Genomic DNA, 27,127 nt, shown 5'->3' with positions numbered 1-27,127 from the left:
ACTGCAGAGGCTGAAAAACACTGCGAGCATCACGCGTGCCTCAGTGTGTGTGTGTGTGTGTGTGTGTGTGTGCGTGTGGTAAATGAAACCGCACGTCTGCACCACTCATTCACACAGAGACACGCAGAACATGCAGGATTCGTATTTAAATAGTCTCGCGCCCAGATGCGTTCTCAGGCACCGAAATTTGGCACCAATTGATTTAATGTGAATCGGTACACAAATACAGTACCGAGTTCGGTACCCAAACCTAATAATTATAGGCATCAGTTTAAAAAAAAAAAATTTAAAAAAAAAAAAGTGTTCATGTGATCGTTTTTCAATTATCTTAAGTTGATTTTACTCTAGGAAAGTTTAAACTCACACTGGTTTTGAGGGTAATTGCCTCGGGGTGGACGGTAGTTTCCTTGGTTGTAGTTTCTGGGTGGCGGGGCATTGCTGTACTGACCGCCACTATGCTGACCCTCGAAAGACTGGCCACGGCCAAAATGACCCGCCCCTTGATTCATGCCCACATGGTGACTGAAAGAGAGGGAGAAAGAGAAAAAAATTGACATGAGTTGGAAGTTTTTATATGTTGATGATCAGGGTTTTTAGCCCCTGGAGGTTACACTGCAAGGATTTCAAAATTGAATATAATTTAATAAAAAAATTCTACATTTATTGGAATGTATTAATGCATTTATTTTGATATCTCTGGTTCATGGTTGGCTGTCCCCAAGTTGGCAGAGGGGGTCTTTGGGTTATTGTTATCATTTAATAAAACAAAGTATTAAAAATTGTTTTTCGTTAAAGGAATAGTTCACACAAAAATTTTAATGATCCCTCAAGCCTTCCTAGGAGTTTGTAATGGCATTGAATAGATCCTTAGAGAAAAAAAAAAACATCCATTTTTCATAAAAGTAATGCTGGGTTCAGACTGTGTAGACTGAACCAGGCATAATCCAGTGGGTTTAATAAATGCCTTCTGAACACGAAGTGATGAGTTTTTGTAAGAAAAATATCAGTTTTTAAAACTTTATACCTTTCAGCCGAAACTCGACTCTCTCGTGAACACGTGTGCGGCCGCTGCTGGAACCAGTGATCATAGTTTATAAAGCTTTAAATATGGATATTTTTCTCACAAAAACACATTTGCTTTTTCAAAAGGCCTTTATAAACACTGGACCCATATGGATTATTTGTATGATGAATGGATGTGCTTTTTGGAGCTTCAAAAACTTGGGCACTATTCAATGCCATTATAAAGCTTGGAAGAGCAGGGGTATATTTGAATACAACTCTGATAGTGTTTGGCTGAAAGAGGACAGTCATATACACCTAGGACAGCTTGAGGGGGAGTAAATTATGGGATAATTTTCATTTTTGGGTGAACTATTCCTTTAAATGAAATAATGCTGAATTATTTAGCCTTGGCTTATCAATTATTTGATAAATAAAAAATAAAACGAATATAAATGACCACAACTTAAATATAAATAGTAAATAAATGCATAATTAAAACTGCTTTTGGTGAGAAAAGATTGATAACTCCTGAACTAAAATATTTAAATATCCCTTAAATGTCAAATATTCTGACAAAGAAACATTGAAAATTAGAGGGTTTAAAGTGTAAAAAATAAATAAAACCCTTCACAGAACTATTTGAAGTCCAAGAACACCTGTCTGTGCCATCCAATCAAACTGCTTTCATTAAGAAATTAAGTCTTTGGTGAGCTTTCATCTGCATACATCTCCCCTAAACACCATGCATAATTCATCTCTCCTCATTGAAGCCTGAATTCACCAGATGTTTAATTAGCCCGTTTTATACAAACTATTGCACTAATTTGGTTTCTTTTTACACAATACCACTTACAAACATTAAATGCAAGAATTCAACCAAATAAACTGATGGATTCTATGGGATTTTCTTTACTTGAGCTTTCTGAAACCGGATTGGTCCAGGTGGGCTTGTTGGCGGTTTGGGTTGAATCCCAGTTGAGGTCTCCATGATCGGCCACGGTTACTCTGTTCAAAGTCACCTGGTTTCAGAACCTTGCTAGGGATCCTGGAGTGAGAAATTGTAATACATAAATATAAAATATTCAAACATCATTGAAAAGCCCATTCGATATATTCAAACTCGCTTTTATGCGATTATTCAATAGGTCTTGATATTTATGCATTTTCATTGAATAGTGCAGCACTTACTTTGCCCCTGGTAGGATAACAGCCTTGAACACAAAGCCATCATCATACTGCGGATCCTGAAATTTGATTCTGCCAACCAGAAACAATCACTATTTAAGTACAAACTTTAAGTGGAAACATCTCATTGCAGAGCCATTCAGATAAACTGCATCAGTCAAGTCTCAAGTTTGTGTTGAACATCTCTGGGTTTCATGCAGCGTCTGACCTCTAGAGGAACCAGTAAATATCAGCAGGTTACACTACAAATGTACAACCATGTTTATTTGAGATGGTCATGCGTCTCTCTGGAAGGGCACAAATATGAGCCCTTGAGAAGCTGATAGGGCTTAAAAGAACCAGACTGATACACAGAATAGCAACTGAAAGGGAAGGGTTGAAAGATGCAGACGCCTAGCAATAAATCAATACTGATCAGATCTGTGAATCAGACGTTATTTGATGCGCATTGGCGGATAATTGGTTGATGCATAAAACAAACTCTTACCCGATAGCACAGCTGCTGCGGATGTCTCTCAGTGTTGGGATGGGTGACTCCACTGGTCTGAGGAAAACAAAAAGGATGTTGTTTCACAGGATTTGTAAAGCTTTAGTCTCAAGTGCCTCAACAGACATTGTCCAGGTAATGACTAAACTAGGGGTGGAAATCTTTTGGTCCCTCACGATTCGATTCAAATTGATTCTTGAGGTCACGAATTAAAAACAATAGATTCTCGATTTTTAATCCAATTTTAATAGTTTACGGTTTTGTGTTACTTTTCTTATTTGACTGCAGGTAAACAGTTTAATAGGTCTAAGAAAAAAAGAAAAAAAGGGAAAGAAAAAAATCTCTGAATTAATTGTAAACCTTGAAATGGATTTTGTTTTTTAAGCTGACTGCAATCATTACACACACTACTGGCAGTCTTCTGTAATAAAGGAAGGCAGCCCTGATACAGACAGAATATCAACTTAGTACATAAATAAAATTCCTTGATAGAAAAAAATTACTTGTGCAAATATAGGCGAAATGAGGAAAATACGTGCAATATATTGCTACCAGATGAGAGCATGGTGCTTATTGTAAACCTGTACATTTGATCCATGTGTTTTTATTTATTTTATTTTTTTACATTTATTATTGTATTTTTTTTTTTTTTTTTCTATCTGATTTCTATTACCTCTTTTGGCTTAATCCTTTTATTTATTTATTTTATTCAAAAGTGTATCATCGCTATGGGATATATGTTAAGATGTCAATTGTAATGTTGACTACAATATAACAGTGGTGTTCAAAAACTCAAAATACTAATTATAAAAAACTTTTGCAAATATTAAACTGGTTAATAAAATGAAAATAAAACAACAGGACAAATACTATAGAAAAAAATAATAATAATAATAATAATTTATTATTATATATATATATATATATATATATATATATATATATATATATATATATATATATATATGAAGAGTTCAGATGCAAAAGCCTCTAAGTGCCATCTGAAATTTACTTCTAGAATGATTCTTATCAAGCTTATATATTTAAGTTCAATAATTTCACTTAAATGGCAATGCAAATTACCTATTAATTGTCATTTAAGGGAAATTACTGACCTTAAATATACAAGCTTTATAAAAATGATCATTCTAGAAGAAAATTTCAGATGGCACTTAGAGGCTTTTGCATCTGAACCCTTCATATATACACATATATACAAATTAAATCAACTAAGTTTTTCAGGTATAGCATCCTAGTTTTATTTAAAATGTCTTAAGAAATACTACAAAAATCAAATTAATGAATTAATGAAACAGATGGCAACAGGATAATCTAATATAATGTTACACATCCGATTTGCTCCCAAATGTTTATATGTGATATGTTTATATGTGATTCATATGTGAATTGATTTCTCTCCCCCCCCCCACCCCTAGGCAAAACACAAAGTCATCAAGAAACAAAAGATAAACGTGTTGTCTCCTTACTTATCTGGTAGAATAGGGTCTTCATCTAGATTTAATATACCTTGGATTCCATGGCAAAATTCTGCAGGGATCTCAGTGGCCTTGAAGAGAGAGCATTGGACATTTACAGACTGAGAGAATTTAAATGAGAACATGGCAGAAACAGAATCTTGTTATTATAATTATCATGATTAATCGATCAAAAACTGTCACTTTTCAGCTGGACGATAAGTTTGGGTTATATAGAGGAAGACCAGTACCTCATGAGATTCTGCACGGTAGAGTTCCTGGATGAAATCGCACAGGGGGTGGGACTTCCCAACAAACAGGACATCACTTCCCAGACTGTTCCTTCTCACTGAAAACAACCATCAGATGGTACAGAAAGATTACAACACCAAAGATAAAACACTTTAAAGCAGAAAATAATTTAACTCTTTCCCTGCCAGGGTTTAAAAAAAAAAAAAAAAAAAAGTTGCCAGCCACATTTTTGATAATTTTCTCACACACACAAATTTCTGACCCCCAGAATATTTTGTTGTGTGAATTATCTGAACAAGCAATATATCAAAAGAAAGAACAGACATTCTGCTTTTCAACAACGGTTCATGCATTCTTTTTTTTAAATCAACATTTGAAGTTTCATAAACAAAAAGCAACATTTTAAACAAATCAAAGACACTACATCTGGATGGGATTAATACCAATGATGATCAAAACACAGCTGGAGTAGATTGAGTTCAAAGCCTCACAGCCCTATAGCTCATCCTCGGACGACATTTCATTCAGTAACATTAGGCCGTTTTGATTTATATTCTGTTTAATCTTGATGATCGCATTATTTTACATATGCATCTACTTACATATGCTACCATTTGTTTCTGATTCTTCTTTGCCTGTTTTGATCAGGAGATTCAGTAGCTTTTCTGTAGCTCAAACGGTGGAGCGTTGGCGCTTGCAACGCCAAGGTCATGGGTTCAATTCCCATGGAAAGCAAGAACTGGTAAAAATGTGAACCTTGAAATGTAAGTCACTTTGGATAAAGCGTCTGCCAAAAGGCATAAATGTAAAAAGTAAATGTCCTTTTCGGTCAATGGCGGAGAAGCGTCGTCTCAAATGATGGAAAATTCCATCAATGGCAGGGAAAGAGTTAAGGACAGAACATGATCCGCAAGTATTTCTGCTCGACTGCTTATTGGCTATGAAGGTATATGCCTTACTCTCTTCTGGGGTCAATTCAGGGTAGACCTCTGCTAATGCTGCGCGTAACCTCCGCTCGTCCACAAACGGTAACAAAGCAACACCTGTCACGAGGAGAAGACCAAAATAAATGACTGAAAACAATACAGCACTCATGGTTTCTGTTCAGACTGTGAAGCTCAAGGCTAAGCACTGACCCTGCCAGGCATATTTCTTCCCATTCAAATCAATGGCAAAGTCATCAGGGTAGAAATCAATGATTGAGGACTCCTGTTAAAGACAGTTACAAAGAGAAAGAACATTTAGAAATTAATGGTCTTTACACTCTCGAATGTCTTTGGTGTTACTAGGCATAAAAGAAAAAAATTTGTGTGCATGTTCGTTTAATCATTTTTAAAAGACATTTAAATCATGTATTGAATAAAAAAAGTAAACTTTTAAATCGTATTTTAAGTAGAATTTCCAATTGCTTGTCTCATACATTTAATGATAGATATAACTGAATTTAAATAAATGTATGAATATGTTGACTAAATCTGCTGATCCATGCCTCTTTCAAATCAAATTCCCAACAATCAAAAACTTTCACTTGAAAGTCCAGTCACTTGACATTTCTTTGTAATTATTTGTGAAATTTAATAGCAATTTGAGTGAAAATTTTTCCTGAGGAAATCCTACAGCGTATATGATGGAAGTTTAATGCACTGTGAATGCTGTTTCATGTATAAGAAGTCAGAGGTAAATCTGCCACTCACTGGGTCAGTCATCAGAGCTCTCCATGTCGTCGGCAGAAAGTTTCCACTGGCAGAGGGAAATACACTCATGAGCTGCTCCAAAGGTTTGAACTGCAGATGAATTATGATGACATTGTGCAAATCAAGAGTCAACACATCAGGAACACAAGGACAAAACAAAAATCACCCATAACAGAGTTTGTGTGACCATGCAATGCGTTTCAAATTACCGGTTTGGTCCCTTTCTCGAAATCGCTGAACATGCCCTTGATGTCTTTGAAGTCGGAGGCAAACGGAGCATAATGAAAGGGAAAATACCACTTCCAGGATGCGCAACCCTGTGACAAATAAAAAAAAAACCCAGACACTCAGAGACAGTCTGTCGTACCACACAAAGACAAGTTAAATACATCTTCAGTTACTTCAATCAGAAATGCTCGATTTTGAAAGACCTTCAACCCAAGTCATTTTTAAGACCTCTTCCATTAGCCCTTTCAATGGGAGACCTTGATACACCATCAAATTTGCAGCTCAATTAACACTCCAGAGGGCATATTTAGGCCAGACAGTTTAAGAGAGAACCAAAAGGGCTTTAACAAAAGACACAAACACACTCATGAAACACCAAAATTTGTGGATTTAGTCCATGTCTATTCCCTTTCAGGTCATTAACATGCTAGCGCACTCAAACATTTACAATTGTTATTTTTTTTTAAGTAGATCCTGCTTTTAAAAATGTACAATCCCCCAAAAACTGATCCAAAACCAACCAGAAAAATGCATTAAAGAAAAGAGGGGCAGTTTTGTCAGTGTCAGACTTCTGCCATTTGTTTTCTACTGAGGTTTACAGTCAGTTAATTTCTGAAAATCAGTTCTTTCAAATGGTACATTACAATGAATCTTTTCTAAAGACTCAATGATTCATCCGAGTCATCACTCAAAGCTGTTTATGAAGTCCATGTGAGGCATTGTTATATTCTGTAAACATATGTAGGTAAATATCGTTTATTCATTTCAATTTATTTGCATAGCGCTTTTTACAAAACAGTTTCAAAAGCAGCTTTATAGAAAATAATGTTAATTGCTTAATATCTTTGTGCCTTTGTCGCAGATAGATAGATAGATAGATAGATAGATAGATATTCAACAATCACAATTGTCAGCTTAAAGCTCAAAATAAGTATTTAAAAAAAAATACTTAGGCTTTACAATACAAGCTTTACAATACAAAATGAATTATTTTATTAAATTAGATTTTTAAAAAAATATTTATGCTTCAAACTGTATTTTATTTTTTTATTATTTATAGGCCTTTGCACTGTATAAACTCTATAATAGTTTATTACCTTATATAAAAAAACCTGACAAATAAGCTCTCCAGTAATGTCTTGCTTTAAAATATTCTAAAATAAATATTCCAATAAATTTATGTAAAAATTGTTAGTGATTGTTTTATGATGTTACGTTTGGGCCTTTGTGATCGATCTATCTATCTATCTATCTATCTATCTAAAATATAATATATATATATATATATATATAAAAAGGGATCACAAAGGGCCAAACGTAACATCATAAAACAATCATTAACAATTTTGACAAAAAAAATTGGATAAATCAAGTTTATGAGAGAACGCATTTGGAAATCTCTTTGGCGCTCTGGTGAAGTCAGTGGCAGCTTTCTGCTTTACAGAGTCAACCGATCTATTAATTTCCTGCATTGGAATTGACATTGTCAAGTGGCAAAAGGTGCACGAAATCCATGCAATAGAAATTATACTTGTGACACCTCAAATGAAAAAATAGACACCCTAATATGGGTAAATAAAGGCCATGTGGAGATCTGGCCCTGAACATCTACCATTTGGCAGCGTGTGTGTGTGCGTGCGTGCGTGTGTGTGTGAGAGAGAGAATCAGCGAATGTGTGGCAGAAAGGAGCAAACGCATCTCACACAGCAGCGAGACTCCATAACGAATCTGTTCAGCGGTTCCCGTGGGACGGCTCTCATCCGCGAGCACATGGAGCGAGTGCAGGCCACGCATATATATAGAGCTCCAATTACTGCGGACAAATCCCTGCACACGGAGCTCTAATCAACCAGAGATCTACTGAAGAGAACGGAGCTCTAATGACTGAATTTAAAGCTAAAGATCAAGACCCTGCATTAAAACTCAACTACATAACACTAACTGGCTCAAAGAGCAGCGCAAACACAGCGCAAAGCTGTTTGATCCTAGATCTGATGAACAAACAGATGAAGCAGGGGATATTCTGTAACATTTCCTGGATCTATTTTAAAACAGAATGTACAAACTCATAAGTGAAAAGGAGAAAAGAATAAAAGTTAGGAAATAAGTGTGTAATTAGTGATGCACCGATCATGATTTTTCATTGCCGATTCAGATAAATAAATAAAAAAGCAAATTGGCCAATTCCGATTGCCTATTTTTTTCTTTAACCAAAAGTATTTGTTGTTTATTTGCTCAAGAACACACCAAACTGACCTTAAACAAAAAAATATTTGTAGCCATTTAAAATTAGAGGCAACCACTGAATGTAATCATGATCCAAACAAAGATGCTACACACATGTAGTATGAGCAGTTGTTTTTAAATTAAATCTAATTTAAATTATACAATTATTATGCAAATTCACTCTGCCAGTAGGTGGCGCTTATGGAACCGCAAGTGTTTCTTTGGTACTGGTGCAAGTAAAAGCAGCTGCGCTTATAAACACTAATTTATATGGATGTAAGAGGAAAAGAAAATGCCATCATCAAACTGAAGACCGTTTCCTTCAGAGATACATTCATATAAACCCCCCCCCCCCCCCAATCAATATAATATTTGTCTTTAATATTTCAGGCATCGTGGACAGTGAGCTTGCGTCTCTTCTCTTCTTTGCATCTGTCTTCGGTGTGTCTCATTTCTGGCCTGTGTTATAGTCTAGGTGACAGACTTTGTAATATTTCCACACAAATTGCATTTTGGAAAATGATAGCAATGCAGTTTGTGCGCAAGTCCGGAATAGAGATCGGCCACAAAAAAACAACAACGTATTTTGGGCAAAACCCGGCCAGTTCCTATTTATGGCTGGCAAACCAGTGCATCTCCATGTGTTATATTCATGATGGCTTCAGGAACTGAAGCTGAGCTGTGGACCAGCCAATTGTGAGCTTGTTTGTTCACCCAAAAATTCTGTCATTAATAACCCTCATGTCGTTCCAAACCCATAAGACTTTCGTTCATCTTCGTAACACAAATGACGATCTTTTTGATGAAATCTGAGAGTTTTCTGTCCCTCCATTGACCGATACCACATTGATGCTTCAAAAGGTTCATAAAGAGATCGTAAAACTATTCCATATGAATTGAGCGGTTTAGTCCAAATTTTCTGAAGAGACATTATCGCTTTATCTGATGTACAGATTTAATTTAAGGTGAGTAATTGACGATTTTCATTTTTTGGTGAACTATCCCTTTAAGGCTCACAATTGCATAAACATTGTGCCTCTTACTTGGTCTAGGAACTTTTTAATCTTTTAATCCATATTTACACAAAAAAGCATGCATCCATTATATAGGCATCAATATGCACATGGAGAGCATGAAGCGGAATATCCATTTAATGTCATGAAAATAGATGTAATAACTGGTCAACTCTAAAGACCATAACCCTTCAGGTTCAGGTGTGTGTGTGTACCAGTGATTTACCTGATAGTAGTACCTGAGCACCCAGCACAGGCCCTCCACGTACGACTTCACCACTTTCTTACGAAACTCATCGTCCGTCGCATCCACATCAAATTTGGTTTTGTAGTAACGCTGTTTCCAGCCGTCCTCCCATAACCTGTGAAAAACATTTATAACACCGTCACAGATACACACACGCCTCTCAGTTTGTTGTCTTCTCCAAAGAAAGGCCTGAACTCATTAAATACAAACCAGCCTCTTCTGTGCCAAATTGATCGGGTTCACTTTTATGCATATGCACGCCTATGAGAATTTCCCACTTTGACGGGCTCCATTAAGGGGCGATGGGAAACTTGTTTTCCACCTTAGCGCTGGTCAGGATATTTTGACATGCTCTGGAAACGCAGCTCACATAATCAAGGATGAGATGCATCTGTCTAGTGTAACCTCTACAGCGTCCCACCGGGGACACGGAAAACCTCCATGAATACCAATTGAACCCAATCGATTTAGACCGCGTTGGAAAGCTAATCACTGAAACATTTGCTGTATTAATCACTGGCTGTACGGACACGCATCATCGAGAGACTCCTGCACGACTCGCACTGAGATTTGTGTGAAGTTTGTGGAAGTCAAGTCACCTTTATTTCTATCGAACATTATAAAATAGATCATTTCAAAGCAGCTTCACAATAATAAACAGGTAGGTAACAAAATCAATGATGCAAACTTCATTAAAATTCTGCAGCTCTAAGATAATAGTGTCATTAACAACTAGTCAAAAAAAGCAGTCTTAAGGAAGGCTGGTATAATTAAGCTTGTTTTAGGCTCACCAGACCACAACTGGAAGGGTTTAGTAGGACTTTACATATGATACGCTCTTGTATTCAGAAACAGAAATACAAAGAGCAACAAAACAGAACAGTCTCAGAAGCATGCTAGAAAGATGGACTATTTCCCTAATTAATTAATAATAATAAATCAAATTAATAATACATATATATGTTTTTTTAAAGTAGTCTCTTCTCACCTCACCAAGGCAGCATTGATTTGATCAAAACTACAGTAAAAACAGTAATACTGTGAAATAATACAATTTAAAATAACTGCTTTCTCTTGTAATCGCCTGAAAACTTGTATGACAGCAAAAATCGCCTGGCTTAATACTATATTGGCATTAAAAGACAGAAAACTAGTTGATACTGCTGCATGACATCTTTCTCTCTTCGGACCACTGTAATAAATCTCCCAAGATTAGAAGTCATAGAAACGCTATTGTGGGTTTTTTCTTTTCCTATTGGAGCAAATGGAAATGCAAATATTATATTATACGTTTCTTTTCACCACTATAGAAATGTATCCAACTATAATGACTTCTGCTTCTGAGGACCCCAGAAATGTGAAAAGAGTCCATAGTAAAATATTACCAAAATAAAAATTACTAGACAGCTACTCAACATTGTGGACCATCCCTAAATACAACTTGTAATAACTGCTTTAATAACTGACTGCCTAAATAAATGCATGTTAGCTAACTGCATGATTTGTATCATCACAGGGTTCCCACACCTTGGTTAACTTCATATTCAAGGACCTTTCAAGGACTTTCCAGGTCCAATACCCTCAAATTCCTTGTAAGATGCATTGTTACAGTGTGAAAAACTATACAAAAAAGCTTTTTTTTTGCAATATGACAGAGATCTGATATTCTATTTGTCGTATTTCTGTTTTGCATTAAACTGAAGAATATTTCCTTCAGTAAAAGGAAAAGATGTCGTCGTCTGAGACAGCAGAGAGTAGCCAGTTAAGCAATGAGGTTTCTTTACAAAGATCAATTAAGAAATTAGGGTTGCTTAATTATTCAGTAAAACTATGTTATTGTGAATATTATTGTTACTTGTTCATCATTGTGTCAGTGTTTTATTCGCTGACTTTAGCTTTAGCTTCTTTGCACGAAGAACAACAGTGACGAAACGCGTTTGTCCGTTTAGGGCCACTGTAGAAACATGTCGATGTAAGGGGACCCGCGGTGTGTGTAGATAGAAATGGCTCATTCAAATGGTTCATTAAGTAAGGTCTTTATACACCACTGAAAACATGTTTATGATATTGCATTTCTGTCAATAGATCCTCCTAAATATTATACAATGCAAGGTAAAAAATAAAGCTGCATGGTTTGTATTGTTAATGTTGTGCATAATAGCCTACATTTTAAAAATGGATCATATACATCGCTGTCACAATAACAGCCCATTCCTCTTTCTCCTTTGTTCGCTGAGGTGGAGCGGGTAATGAAATATTGGTCTTGTAAATACTTTCCAGCATTTCAGTAATAAAAATAAAAAAGTACATCTTTAAAATGCATGCGAATTACAGTTAAGCGCAAGAGTTATCGTATGTATGGTGATCGGCAGAGATCAAAACGGATTTAAACAGTGAATTTTGAAGTGATCTCTTCTTGCAAACTCAGAAATGTGGATTTGGACGGCAATTAAAACTCAGAAATGTGGATTCGGACGGCAATTAAAACTCAGAAATGTGGATTCGGACGGCAATTAAATCACCACACGACCTGTTTGTCAATAAACAGTAGACTAGGTCATTCGGCCAGGGATTTTTACGCGGGTGGTGGGAGAAAAACACTGATATTCTGATTCGGAAGGCAATAAAAAAAAAATTCACAGACCAACCCATTTAAACAATGAAAATACCTTACGACCCCATGAGAAACAATTACCGTCCGAATTTGAGAAAACTTATTGCACAAAATAAAATCAAGCACTTCCTGTATCTTTGTACGTTAATTTTCAAAAACTGTCCAGGGCCTTGAAAGTTTTTGAATCTGACAAAATAAAAATAAATAATTCAAGGACCTGTGGGAACCCTGTGTACATGTCTGGACATATGGACATTACAATTTAGAGTAATTTGTTATCAAAGGTGATTGTAGAAACATGCATTTTCTATAAGGCTTCTTTGAAACGGTAAGTATTGTGAAAAGTGCTACACAAATAAACGTGAATTGAATTCCTAGAGTTGTGTTGTTACCTGACGACATCTTCTGGTTCTGGTTCGCTGTCACTGTCCTCGGCTTTACGTTTCACACCACGAGTATCCACGCTGTCACTGGTTTCAGCAACACTCTGAGAGGAAGGACAGCGATGCTGTTTATACACTAATTCAATGACAGTCATGTTCTGAGGTGGTTTGTCAAAAGCTTAAGCATAAAGCCCTTTCAAAAATGTTGTACAAAGAGCAGAAGTGAGAGAAAAAAAAAAATACATGCCTTCCCATTTTTGATCATGGCTCTCAAGGACTGAGCCGCTTCCTGAAAAATACATAAACAGCTTATTCAACCAAGGTGACAAAATAAGCATGAAAGTCATACAAAAGCAGCAATAGACTGCAGCAGACGAGTTCTGCAAGTGAAGAGAATGTGATTAACAGTAATGTACACGTCGCACAAAACACACAAATGAGCTCGAGGTTGTTTAAGCAACAAGATGTGACCAAAACTTTACGATATCGTATCTAATAGCCGAAAACACCCAAAATCCTACACCAATCGGAAACTACAGTAAAAGCAGGAATATTGTGAAATATTTTATTACAATTTAAAAATAACTTTTCTATGTGAATACATTGTAATTTATTCCTGTGAAGTAATGATGCTGAAAATTCAGCTTTGCATCCGTGTCACATGATCCTTAAGAAATCATTCTAATATGCAGCTTCATTTTTATTTTTTTTTGCATGGAAACAGTGAGATCATTTTTTTTGCCTGGATTATCTGATGAATAGAAAAACAAGAATAGAAAATAGCGTTAATTTGAAATGGCAATCTTTTGTAACATTATAAATGTCTTTACTATCACTTCTGATCAATTTAATAGATCCTTGCTGAATAAAAGGTGTTTTTTTTAATCTTACTGACTTGGAACAACGGTGTACATAATTTGCAAAGCTTTCTAGTTCATTGCCTCAAAAGAAAATGAAGTACATAATCTTGTATTTTGACTTTCATATACTTTGCCTTTTCAAAATTTACATCTTTGCTCTTTATAGAAGTTTTTTTTTTTTTATGTCTAGGGATGGGATGAAAAGACTGGTGTTCACAGCTGCGCTCATGTTAAGCTACTGTAGCCCATATTGACAATCACAGAGACAGTGTGAGGGCAGACCTGATTGCGCTGGTTGCCCTGCATCCTCATTTCATACGCGGCATGTCTGGCGTTCTGCACTGCCATGGGTCTGTCTCTGCTGCCCAGGGCCTGAGGGGCAAACTGACCACGAGGGACAAACGATGGACCCTGCTGCGCCTGGGAAGAGAGCAATTAACAAGTTTAAAAAAAAAACAGATATATGATTGTCCATTAAATATGCTGGTATTAACATATGATTTTGCTGGTAAAATTTAATTAAATCATGATTTTTAAGCAACTTAACCAGCAAATTGCATACCTACCTACATATTTTTTGCTATATTAATTTTTGTTATATTGATGCATACAAATTGTTGGTAACATTTTACAGTAAGGTTTCATTTGGTAACTGCATTGTTAACAGCATTTATTAATCTTAACGTTAATCTCAGCATTTACTAATACATGTATAAAATCAAAAATTGTATCTGTTAACATTAGTTAACGCAGTGTGAACTAACATTAACAAAGACTAATAAAGGCTGTAAGAATATATTGTTCCTAGTTAGTTAACTAATGTTTACAAACAAGACCTTATTGTAAAGTGTTAAATTGTTTTATAAAAAAATCTTTTGGGAAAAATAAATAAAAATTTAGCTTTATTATCCAGTCTTACTAATTGCCCCCATAAAAATCTGTTATTTGCATGATATAAATGCACATTCAAAGTGAGTGTGAACTATTCAGCCGCTGTCAGCTGAATTAAATGACCTTGTGAATTGATTCAACTCACTGGCTTTCAAAGGAAGTGTGGGTTTATGCATGTTGGGTTGACATTTCAAAAGGAATTATTACAAAACCTCTTTTTTTTTTTTTTTAAATTGCCACAACAACAAAAAGACATTTTCACTCACTTTCATCCGTTTCTTCTTTTCCTTCATTCTCCGCTTAAAACTCTCCTGCAGGATATAAAAGCCTATGATGAGCTGATGAAGTGCACATTTCTGTATCAAACTCAGTGTAATGGGTCAGAGGTCACAAGCCCTCAGCAACACAGTGTTGACAGCAAACAACATTTATTGTGCGGTCTCACATCGTCGTCTTTGCGCTTTTTGAAGATGTTGTCCTCGGCCACCCCTACGGCTTGCATAATGAGCTCTACTCGCTCGAGATGGACAAAGCCGTTTTCTGTTAAGTAGCCCTAGAGAGAGAGAGAGAGAGAGAGAGAGAGAGAGAGAGAGAGAGAGAGAGAGAGAGAGAGAGAGAGAGAGAGAGAGAGAGAGAGAGAGAGAGAGAGAGAGAGAGAGAGAGAGAGAGAGAGAGAGAGAGAGAGAGAGAGAGAGAGAGAGAGAGAGAGAGAGAGAGAGAGAGAGAATTTAAATAATTTTAAATGAATGCAAATTCATGTTGACTTCAAGTATGGGATACATGGACGTGTAAATATTCACCCCAGTCTTATGAACGACATCTTTGTAGATGCCAACCAGACGATCGATGGCGCCCTCTCTGTTTGAAGACAAACTTGAGTCAGAACTCACTGCAGCGCACAATGAAACAACAAAAGTGGCTTCTGCGAGCGTACCTGATCTCAAGAGATGGTAAGTGGGGCAAGAAGTCGTTTCCCACAAAGAAACACAAAAACACCCAGTCATCGACGCTTCGTTCGAAGTCAAATGGGAACGGCAGGCTGGCCATCGTTAACTCCCTCTCCAGATACTGTGGAGCAAAGAAACATTATATACAGACAAACTTTTTTTTGTACAATTCACAATAGCCAAGCTTTGTGGCAGCAAATTTTGCACATTCAAACATTTTCCTTATAAAGCATAAAATCTAGTTTATAATGAGCATGAAATCAAAATGGACAATTCTTGTTTTAACAGAATTCTATTAACTTGTGTTAATAAATATTGCAGTATTTATGCATGATTTATCCATGCACATTTTTTTCATTGATGCGTCCTTGTAATCTTGCAGCGACATCTCTTCTCTGATGATGAGGGCGGAGCAACCTGTCACTCACATGAGATCCACCAAACGCAAAGCACAACCATCCAATCAATTCCCCAGTCAAAAATCAAGCCCCGCCCTACATTTGTTCTTGTTCCAGAAGCCGTTTCACTCGGATATACATCACAATAGGGAAGAAAAGACTATTGCGCACTAACTTCCTTTTATTGACTTAAAACTAGCAAAATAATTGAATAATCAGAAAAATTTAGACAATGTTAAAAGCATAAAGCACAAAACTGGAACACACCTCTCGTAACACAGCCAGTCGGATGAATATGAACTCCTGTTCTGATACTGGAATTTTGTCTGCAAATTCATCATGCTGAGAGAGGAGACACAAAACACACGTTCACAATAAATTGAGGTAAAGTTCTGGGCGTAGGGACGGAGAGGACGAGGCTGTTACCTCGCCCTGTTTCTCTCGGGCCATTCCCTGACAGTCTTTGATCTCGTGGCCCATCTGATTACACAGGGCGCAGGGTCTGGGTTGGTTGGGTTTAAACTCTTCTCTTATAATGGTAAAGTTGGGTTCATGCGTCGCCAAACCCAACATTATCAAATCAGCTGGACAGGAAAAAAAAAAGAAGAGAAAGTTAAACATGTAATTAAGTTTACTGAATTAAATTCTTCTAAAGTGTTTTATTATAGACAGTTGCTAGAAACGTTTCAGATAATGGCAAATCCAGAAAGTGCAAAGATAAAACGCTTGTATAACAAACATGCAGTCAATTTTCTTCATAAATGTTAATAATGGCAGCTTTCAGTCAGATTCATATTTTGAAGTATCTTCTCTCCAGACTAATCAGATGCAATATGGGTTTCCTCATTCGTCCACTTAGTGCATTATTACTACAGACATCATGTTTTACGTCAAGTCCCTTTATATATACTAATAAACCCAAATAGATTTAATAAATCCCCCTCATGATTTCATAATCATGTTCTGTAGCTTAAAGTCAGCATGACATGACATCAAGTGAGCATATCACAGGAAGAGCAAGTTAGTGCATGGATGAATTTATGACATGCTGACGTTACAATTACATTTGGAAACAAGTTTAAGGACAAACTTTCAGAATTTTGCTCACTAAAGTCTAAACTAAATGGCCAAATCATTTTAATGCTTTTGAAAAAAAACAAAAAACACTTTACCATCAGCTCCACAGAGACAGTGATGCGTGTTTGGGTCGTGATTTGGCTGACCTGGAAAAGAAAACGACCCGAATGAAACAGACAAGTGAAGCCTCTTTGCTAACCACATTTTAGACTTCATATTAGGCTTATCCTAAAGCATATGTTGGATAGTTGTTTATTTAAAACAGAACACCAGAGGAAAAGGCTTCAAATAACAATCATACCACAAATCAAAGCAATATTTCAAAAGACCTTCACAAATCTGAGTTCTCAGCTGTACCTCTCTGTCTCCTGATGAAATCCATAATTTTATGCTCTCCTTCACCAGGAACACTGGCGTCCGACAAGAAAACCTGCAGGACAAAGTAGATATTTATTAATTATGTCCCACAGCAAAATAAATAAACTCACGTTTTAATTGGTTCATTTGTGTAGTCGTATGGCCTACTGTGATATTGCGCCACCCAGGATCATTGGTCAGTCTGTCTGAGACGTAATATCGCAAACATTTGGCCAAATTATCCATGAACTCGGTTCCCTAAACACAAAACAGTAGATGTCAATAGTGAAACCATCAGGATGACATGCTGTTTGGCCAGTACATAAGAAGTCACATAACTTCATTAATCCATCCAAAAAGTATGAACACTTACAGGGGTGATGCAGTTACTGTCAAAACGTTCTTTAATGCCCTCAGGTGGCAGGTAACCACCTAAAAAGAGAAGCATTAAATCAAGCAGGGAAATTAGAGAATCAATGCGTCACAAACACCAAATCAAATTTTAGTGCTCATTTAGTCCAACTTGAACATATTAGTGCAGGAAAGCAGGGATTCCCAAACTATTTGTCAGCCAAAACCCTGACTAAAAATATTTATTTGAAGTACACCCTAAGATTTTAAGGTAATATTTCAATAATTTAAAACATTTTGTATGTTCATGGTCCTCTGATGTTTGTTAATGGACAGATGATATGCAGGTAGTGTTGTCAAAAAATAGATATGTATTGATACTGAAATGACTCCAATGCTCCTTAATTTCTGCAATATCGATACACATACCAGCTGCACGTTCTCGCTCCCTCTTCTCTCCGTCGGCGAATTGGCACAAACCTGCCTAGTCTCATTCGCACCGGTTGAATAGTCATCCCCGCAGGTTTCACGCTCACACCAAGTGCAAGTGCGTGCTGCACTGATAGCGGCGCTCTCAAAGTCGCCTCTTAGCTCACGAGTGCCAAATTAACTTATTTTTCGTGGCTTAAATGGACAAATACATGAAAACTGCCTGACTTGCCGAGTATTCAGGTAAATACAGTCGGTTTTTGAACGTAAATAGTTGAGAAAAGTAACCCATCTTGTGTAACGGTACATTGGATCAGTGCATAAGCTCTTAAAGTGACAGCAGCCTAATAAACCTGCTGATGTATGTTGATAAAAAAAAACTAAGAAAATAATTCGCTGCTCTTGACCTTTCCTTTCTAACTTTAAAGGGGTCATGAACTGGCTTTTTAATATTTTTATATTGTTGCCTGAGGTCAACTTATGACGTTTGCTTGGTTTTTACATTCAAAAACATCAAACCGAACAAGTAATAGGCTATTTTCTACCCTGGTTTTTATGGGCGTGCCGTTTACTTGGAAGTAAACGCCCACTGCTATGATTGGATGACAGTTTTGCATATTATAATGAGTTTCATGTAATGCGTGAATCGGTGGGGCGGGGCTAAACAGGCAGTGTTGAAGTAGGCGTTGATCTTCCGCGGAGGCGGGGTTTGATACCCTTTGACCTCATAGAGGCCCCCTTTGAAAAACTTGTCGTTCGCTGTGCCTGGTGTCAATAAAAGCTTTTATTGGACTAACAAGGAAGTTTTCAGTTCTGAAACTTACAGGATATTCTTATAGTATGATGACCTCTTATATGTCTAAAGCTCAAGGAAAATTTGATTTCTCAGTTCATCACCCCTTTAATTGTAAGTATTAATCTGTATTTAATTTTTACAATGAAAACTATCCAGTGTTATTTTACATTTGAGACCCACCTGAAAATCTGTATTTATTTGTTAACGTTTGCAATTTGTTTATTTGTTCTTATTTTACCAGTCATTTATTTTGTAAATGTAGTTCAACGATAAAAAAAAAAGCCTCCCTTTGCTGCGTAAGCTATGACAACAAAACTACGGCGGTAAAATGATGGCGGTGTAGGCTATATGGCCGTTTTCCCCGTGGTATTGAATTATGAATATCGATATTTTTCAAGGTGCATGGTGGAAATTATAGTATCGTGACAACACTACATGCAGGTAAACAAAATATGATTTTTTTTAGGTAAGCTTTTAATTTTTTTTAAATCATAGTTATTTTAATTGTGTTTTAACAATTTAATTATAAGCTTTTCATCAAATCCTAAACCCACTGATTTCCACCCCATACCCAATAGGTTCACCAACCCCAGTTTGGGAATCCCTGGATTAGTGAATGATGTTGTTCTCACCTCTCTGAATAACTTCTTCTCTCATTTTCTGTTTTTCCTCTACAAGCTCCACCGCTTCCTTAGATGCCCGGAAACGTCTTGATCGCTGCTGGTTCATTTTGGCACGAGGAGCCTACAAACAATACCGATGAGCAGCACAAGAAATGCTTACTGAAACTGTCAACTACAGTGTGCATAATTCATGCAATGCACTATTTTAATTTTCAGAGCATTAAAGAAATGATGGACGGTCACGTTGTTTACCCGAGTCTTAAACCTTTTTTAGTTTTGGAAAACTGTTGACCAACTACATAGTCATATTTTTAACTGAATGTCATTATCTTATAGTTTGTGCATTTGTTATTCCAGCTATTTTCCATCATCTTCCAGGAAAAATGTATGAATTTATAGCTGTTATGGAAACACATTATGGCCGTATAATTTCCAGCTAGTTTAAAAAAAAAAAAAAAAAAATCATAATTTCAAAAATAAGTACTTTAAAGAAATTGAACATTTAATGAAAAATGAAAATATTGTTTCTAACACATAAAAACATGGTGGTTAAAAAACGTAACCATTTCACCACAAAGTTTGTAATAATTCCCAGTGGCTCACTCCTGAATTTATGTGCATTTTCAATACAATGATCCAGAATTGACTTGTTTTTCTCTACAGAGATGCAGCAGTAATACTGAGAGTAAGTGCTGTTTTCAAACTGGCCTAATAAAGAAGATATGAAGATGATTATGAAGGATGATACATACCACACCATCAATTGCCATGTACAGAACCCGTCTCGGTCGAACAATGTTAAAGAGACGGTCAATGTATTCAAAAATGGCAACCATCATTTCATCTTCATTTTTAGGTGCTGGCCTGCGAAAGGTTAAAAAAATGTTTTAATAAAGTCACTTAAAGGGAATGTGAAGTCACCTAAAAATGAAAATTGTGTCATTATTTACTCATCCTCAAGTTGTTCCAAACCAGTATAAATTTCTTATTTTCTGCTGAACACAAAAGATGATATTTTGAAGAAAGTTTGTAACTAAACTGTTGTGGCACCATTGACTTCCATAGTATGTTATATTCATACTATTCCAATATTCTTTCAATTAAAAATATCTTCTTTTGTGTTCAGCAGAAGAAAGAAATGCATACAGGTTTGGACCATCTTGAAGGCGAGTAGATTAGTCATTTTTGGGTGAACTATCCCTTTAAATAAATCAAAACACGTCAACAACGAGAGAGAATCTCACTTGTCCTCAGGATGTGTGCACGGGTGAATAATTCCATTCATGTCTAGATACAGGTTGTCAAACTCCACTTCATTTGGGTTCGGTTTGCTGGTATCAACTGGGATTTTAATTCCATTGTACTCCTTGGCCTGAAAATAAGAAATGTAGATATTACATATATAAAAGATATTAAACCTAACTGACCAATATACCTAGTCTTCATAGTCTAAAAAAAACTGTCCAACTACATTTATTTACATGGCAGAGCTGCGTTCAGAAGCGAGATCTGGGTACTTGAAGCACCTTCAGTTTCATCGGCTGAAAATTTGCATACTTCTCTGTGATTGGTTGCTCGTTCGAGCGGTCTCGCACATCTAGTCTCCCTAAAATGCGGTCTAGAAGAGATAGTAACCACTCAAGGTGTTTGAGACACGACCAGGAAGTCGGATCTCTAATTTAACTAGGGTAAAAATGTAGGCTATTCAAGCCAAAAAGATTAAATTTAATAAAAGTAAAACCACATACACTCAAACACAAAAACAATCTGCACACAAACGAACTCGATCACATGTGAGCGTCAGGACTGTAAAGCTTATTTCATTATACCCATTTTAAGTGCAAGTAAATGATTAATTAAATAAATAATCCTTCATATGCTATTGTGTTTGTGTCTTACCTTCTCCTCCAGACAGTGTACTACTATCGACGGATACTTCCGACTCAACCAGCGGAAAAAAGCGGGGACTCCCATCTCCCGTAAAAATTCAGCACTTTTAAACGAAAGAGCAACTTTAAAAAACGATTAAAAACAGCGAAACACGCAGTAGGAGGAAAACAACCAGCAAACACAGAGCACGCAGTTGATTTACCACAGCAAAAACTTCCGGGTCAGCCGGAAATGACGCAGAAAGAAGCCAACCACGCGCTGGCTAAAAAGAGAATTGCACCTCCAAATCAACAATCAAAACAATAAAATAAAAGAGTAAAATTGAGAAATTTTAACAAATAAATAATAACAAAACAATAAAACCTTATTATATATAATATATATACACCAGTGTTAACCACTGATCTATGTAAATGATAAATTATTAAAATAATATAATTTAATATATATATAGAGAGAGAGAGATAGATATAGATATATATTTAAAATCATTAAATCATTTATCATGGTTTTCAAAAATCATTTAGATCAGTGGTTTTAACTTAAAGTTGTCCTTGAGCACAAAGTAATGGAAAAGAGATACAAAGACTTATTGTAATTCTGAAGTGATTTTAAGTGTTTGGATTTTAACAACTCGTACTTATACAAAGAGAATTTTGTATCAGTATCAGTTTATGTCTTTTAATTGCATTTATTTCACCACACAGCAGCAGATTTCTGCAGCTCCTTTCCAATGCAAATGAGCATCATATGACAATCTATGGAGACTTGAAGTATTCAGCTGATTTCTGTGAAGAGCTGTTTGATCTTTGGTGATGCAAATTCAGTAGTTTGTCCTTGTCTTCATTTGCTCTTGAGTCTTCACATTACGTCCACCAATCCAGCGGCTTGTTCATTGATGAAGCCTCTTGTCACACAAACATGGACACACACAGACACACACACACAGACAAACATTTATGAAATTGAGGGTGAAATCACATAGGCTCATATAATTCAGCCCTCCATACAACCAGAGTAATAAGCAAACGTTTACTTAAACCAAAAACCACATTAAATGTACGCACAAAAAATGGACACACTGCAGAGTGCAATCTTTTATGATGTCAATCAAATCATGTTTACCTCTTCTGTAACTACATATTTCATCCAGAAAACAGCCTTCAACATTCCCAGGAAGATCCATCAGCATCCCATCAGCTCTTCAGAAGGCAAATAACCATCATAAGCAAGTCATTTTCAGTCGGAGCTAGATATGACACTTTCAATCATATAATTCTCCAGAAACATAACCCAAATCATGATTGGTCTGAATTGGTCTAAAATGTAGGCCTATGGAAAACATCAATTTTGAAGAATGTGATGCATATGCAGCTCAACATCTCAGCAATCCAATATACATCTGCCTATAAGTTAAGGCCTGTTCACACCAAGGACGAATATATATATATATATATATATAGGCCCATATCAATTGTAATTCATGTCCCAGTTACATTTAATGTTGTCATATATTTCTGCTTAAAGGTATAGCGGAGGATTTTTTACTTCCGGGTGGATCACCTATACTATTGGTCCTCCTAATTGTCAATCATTCTGGTGAATCAATCAAACTTATTCAAAAAGTGGAGAGGACGGGTCTTATCTAAAATTCGGAAAGATCCTCCACTATACAATAAACATTATAATAAACACTATATTATACTATAATATACTATAATAATATATAATATTATACTATAATAAACACTATAAACATTACATGAAAAAGGAACCCAAATGCAATTCTGTATTTTCACGTGAACAATGTTATTAATGTTCAATTTATTAAAACCAAGTATAAATCTCATCATCACATCAAGTTAGTGTTTTTAATCAAAAGTTAGATTATTTTCTCATTTGAGGAGGCACTGTCTTTCTTGCCTTTCAAACACCCCTGAACTATAATGATAACTATAAGCTATATTAGTGTCCACACATGCGGAATATTTCGTTCTGTTTATTAAAAAAAGTTCAATTTTTTAACTCCAGTTCTTTAAAGCAGGATAGATTCTGATTGGCTGTCAATGTTTTTATCGTTCATCAGCTGAAAAAAAACACACAAAACACACTTATCTTTATCGTTATCTTCCTTGGCGTTAACAGGCCCTAATAATTTCACTGCAACGGCAGTTAAACAGTTAAAAATATAGGATTCTTATTTAAATTTTCAGTTCATCGAACATTAAAGGGATAGTTCACCCAAAAATGAAAATTCCGTCATCGTCAACCTGTATGAATTTCTTTCTTCTGCTGAACACAAAAGAAGATATGGAAGATATAGAAGATATGGGTAAATTATCCCTTCAAAGAAATAAACGTCTGCTCTGCGACAGTTTTGTTTTCTGTGTTAAAGTTCCTGCATTTATTCTGCATTGCCTTTCATAATCGCACTGCTCCCTTGTGGTGGATTGTGGCACTTCAGGTGCCTCTCTGTACTCAATATTTTTTGTAACACTTTACAATAAAGCCTCATTTGTTAACATTAGTTGATGCATTAACTAACAAAAACTAACAATGACCAATACATTTTTACAGCATTTATTAACCTATTCATTTTATTTTAAATTATTAGGGCTTGTCCTGACTCATCATTTGGTACACAATTCTTATAAATCGAGATGAGGATTTTTCTTCATTAAAAATGAACAGCTTCAGAGCAAACAAACACATGTTTAAACCGAATCATCTGATGCTCACAAATACAATGAACGCATAAATTAATGAAAGTACTTCATAAAAGTATAATACATTTGCATAAATTGTATTGCATGAAAAATGTAAACACTCTAAGCATTTTTACAACAAATAAGCATTCTAAAAAGTGAACATAATAAATAGTCAATGTAAAGAAATAGTTAAACACAAAAAATATGTTTAAAATAAATAAACTGTTCACTACAATTACAATGTTGACAGTTCTGACTTAAGATGGGTGGTTAGTGTGTCACTAGAAGAGCTAAATATTACAGCTTGAAGAACAGCGTCCTCTGCTGGACAGCACTTTTCCTTACTTGTTTTGATGTCCCATCTCAAAATATATAGGTATATGTAACTATATTGAGTATCTTTGCAATGTACAGTACATTAACCCTGCAATAGATCGCCTAATAGAAGCCCATGTAAAGCAATAAAAAGTAGGAAATACACCAGACAAAAAACACATTCATAATGTATAGAGGAAACTGTGAACAGAATATTTTCTGAATTCAAAATCAAGTCATTTATCTCGTTTGGATTTACAACTAGTTTAACAGTGAACTTTTCTGTTGAGCATCAAATTCAAATTCTTTGTACCAATGAAATGAAATAAAATATCTCAATGGCAAATGTGCAAACAGTTGCTCTTTATAGTGGAGGACCCAGTAAATGATTCCTCATGTTTTATTGGCATTATTATCATTCAGGGCATGCAAAGTGTTTTGGCCTTTCAGTGTAGTACCGAGTTTGACCAATGAGGATTCACTTGCAACATCTCATTCTGGATTCATAACATGAACCCTGCCAACAATACATCTCTCAAAGGCTCCTGAATAGACAACCTTAACACTCACATTAACAACCACAGACCAATTACTTAATGAACACATAATGAGGTTCCTTAAAAATGAGCATACAGATGCATTTAGGCAGGAGCAGTTGCACGAATGTGCAATAGACAATCATTACATTATAAAATTCCTTTTTGGTCAATTCAACATGTATCCTATGCCTTTAATATAAAAAAAAATGATGCTGAATTATCATGCAAAATGTAATTTCATATTTCCTTTTTTTGATTTTGGGGTGAAATGACATGTTCTGGGAGATGTTTCAACTCCTCGTAAATTACACAATTACAATAAACATACGCAAAACACAGAGTTTTGAGACCTCTCTCTCTTTTTTTCACATTTACATGTTGGAATGCGAACACATGAAAAGCTCAATCTCAATTCACATGCTACAAAGGATCATTTTACGCACCCAAGGCTGAGAGCGGGCCTTGAACCTTCGGCCTCGTTCAGAATGCCTTAGAAAAGAAGCCCACTCAAGATGGTTTTTGTTTAAAAATAAAAAGGATAAAGAAAAGCAATCCTACCCAACACCCAAATGACATTCATATACCATCACAGTTAGGATCTTCTAACAGGATTCCATGTTAAATGAATGAGGAATTTGCATTCAGGATTTGTTGAGATGATCACCCAATAGTTAACAAACAAACATTGCAAAGAGCAAAATGTCCAAAAATCTAATATCAAAATTTCCCCAACAAATCTGCAGCTGACCGGATTTTAAAGCATCTACTAATTAGCAATGAAGGAAAACCATACATAAATAACAGCAAGATTTTGGTTAAATTGCCAGACTAAAGGAGATTTTTTGGGGGGATAAAAGCGTCAGTTTGACCCACACCAATTAAAGCATACTGTTCAGGTCATAATTTTGACCGAAAAAATATTTTTGATAAAATCTTGATGGCAGTAAATGGGTTCAGTGGAGCACAGATACAAACATAAATGGCAACAGCATAATTGCCCTTGATTCGACAGTATTACACAAACTCTTAATCAATGTAGATTTGGAATGGAAAATGACATATATTTTGATTGTTGTTGAGATAAAAAGAAGAAGAAGAAGAAGTGTTATTAAAGCCAATCAGGAAGGATTTGTTAATTAAAGCCAAGAGGACATTTGAGCAAATCATATATGACCCAAATAAGCGCATTTGCTTTTGCGAACTTGGCAAGACACTGGATAATAATAGTGTTTTGTTGTACTAGCCTGTTTGCTAACTTTTCTAACTTTGTTGAAATGTTAAAACTATTCGAACAAACAGCAGATGTGACAGGTAAATCTACTATCATTCTAACAAACAATCAACAAATACCTATTGACAAGTAAAAATAACACATCTACATAGGCTATAGGCTATAAAAATAACAAATTAAGCAAAAGCTAGTCAGCAGTCATTGTTGCTAAACAAATAGGCTTACGACAGTGCAAAGGGTCACTAAATTATCCGTCAAATAGGCTTCATAAATAAATGAATGGAAATGAAATATTGGCTATAGAAGAAATTATATTATAAGGTGAAAAAATAGATCGTGGAATGATATTAGTGAGTTGGCGGCAACCCGATCTACCAATCAAAACCATGTAGAGCGCCGTGTAATATTTTATTCAAATTTGATTGGCCGACGTTCCGAGAGCGTTGACTGAACTGGGACGCGGCACGCTTTGTGATGGTGTTTATGGCGTTCCGAACTTCCCATATGTGTGAGGAAATGGATGGAAACGAAAGGATTTTTTTTTAAAAGTAGGCTACCTTCATGCAACCAGGAACGGGCTTTTGAAAGTCTGTTTTCTCTTGCTCCACGATTGTTCAGAGGAGAAGCCCATGTCCCGGTAAGGAAATTAAATGGGAAACCCGGAATGGATCTAGAAGCGAGTGATTCTAAAACTCTTTGATCTTTAACGCTCCGAATCCGATCCATATAAAATTTTCCAGTCTGACTTTACATGTGCGTTGCGTGAAGACACACAAAACATCGAGAATATACAAACGGAGTGGCCAATTTTTTAAATAAATAACGTAAATTACAAATCAGTTTTTGTAGGCAGAAGACCAAGGGAATTCAGTTGATGAGAACAGTTAACATATTTCCTATTGAAAC

The 27,127-nt window shown here is 35.8% G+C and overlaps 1 protein-coding gene across 1 annotated transcript in view; it reads right to left on the bottom strand.

Annotated features, from left to right (window-relative positions):
• xrn2 (5'-3' exoribonuclease 2) overlaps positions 1 to 21,666 on the bottom strand; it is a 32,043-nt gene extending 10,377 nt beyond the window's left edge. Inside the window, exons 1-28 of the mRNA XM_084432891.1 lie at positions 21,438 to 21,666; positions 20,783 to 20,910; positions 20,291 to 20,402; positions 19,548 to 19,659; positions 17,713 to 17,771; positions 17,508 to 17,597; positions 17,340 to 17,412; positions 17,078 to 17,128; positions 16,332 to 16,489; positions 16,173 to 16,247; positions 15,495 to 15,628; positions 15,361 to 15,418; positions 15,006 to 15,113; positions 14,827 to 14,871; positions 13,952 to 14,089; positions 13,057 to 13,098; positions 12,819 to 12,913; positions 9,792 to 9,927; positions 6,308 to 6,415; positions 6,099 to 6,188; positions 5,541 to 5,613; positions 5,364 to 5,447; positions 4,404 to 4,501; positions 4,165 to 4,244; positions 2,678 to 2,734; positions 2,194 to 2,262; positions 1,919 to 2,050; positions 365 to 522 (exon numbers count right to left, since the gene is read on the bottom strand). Coding sequence (XP_084289017.1) covers positions 365 to 522; positions 1,919 to 2,050; positions 2,194 to 2,262; positions 2,678 to 2,734; positions 4,165 to 4,244; positions 4,404 to 4,501; positions 5,364 to 5,447; positions 5,541 to 5,613; positions 6,099 to 6,188; positions 6,308 to 6,415; positions 9,792 to 9,927; positions 12,819 to 12,913; positions 13,057 to 13,098; positions 13,952 to 14,089; positions 14,827 to 14,871; positions 15,006 to 15,113; positions 15,361 to 15,418; positions 15,495 to 15,628; positions 16,173 to 16,247; positions 16,332 to 16,489; positions 17,078 to 17,128; positions 17,340 to 17,412; positions 17,508 to 17,597; positions 17,713 to 17,771; positions 19,548 to 19,659; positions 20,291 to 20,402; positions 20,783 to 20,910; positions 21,438 to 21,512 — 2,638 coding nt within the window. The 5' untranslated portion in view covers positions 21,513 to 21,666. The remainder of the gene's footprint in view (positions 1 to 364; positions 523 to 1,918; positions 2,051 to 2,193; positions 2,263 to 2,677; positions 2,735 to 4,164; positions 4,245 to 4,403; positions 4,502 to 5,363; positions 5,448 to 5,540; positions 5,614 to 6,098; positions 6,189 to 6,307; positions 6,416 to 9,791; positions 9,928 to 12,818; positions 12,914 to 13,056; positions 13,099 to 13,951; positions 14,090 to 14,826; positions 14,872 to 15,005; positions 15,114 to 15,360; positions 15,419 to 15,494; positions 15,629 to 16,172; positions 16,248 to 16,331; positions 16,490 to 17,077; positions 17,129 to 17,339; positions 17,413 to 17,507; positions 17,598 to 17,712; positions 17,772 to 19,547; positions 19,660 to 20,290; positions 20,403 to 20,782; positions 20,911 to 21,437) is intronic.
• Positions 21,667 to 27,127: the final 5,461 nt, after the last annotated feature.

This window comes from Rutilus rutilus (assembly GCF_951802725.1).
Source record: "Rutilus rutilus genome assembly, chromosome: 15".
Classification (NCBI taxonomy): domain Eukaryota; kingdom Metazoa; phylum Chordata; class Actinopteri; order Cypriniformes; family Leuciscidae; genus Rutilus; species Rutilus rutilus.
The sequence above is the reverse complement of the archived record's forward strand: the minus strand, read 5'-3'. Positions and strand labels throughout refer to the sequence as shown.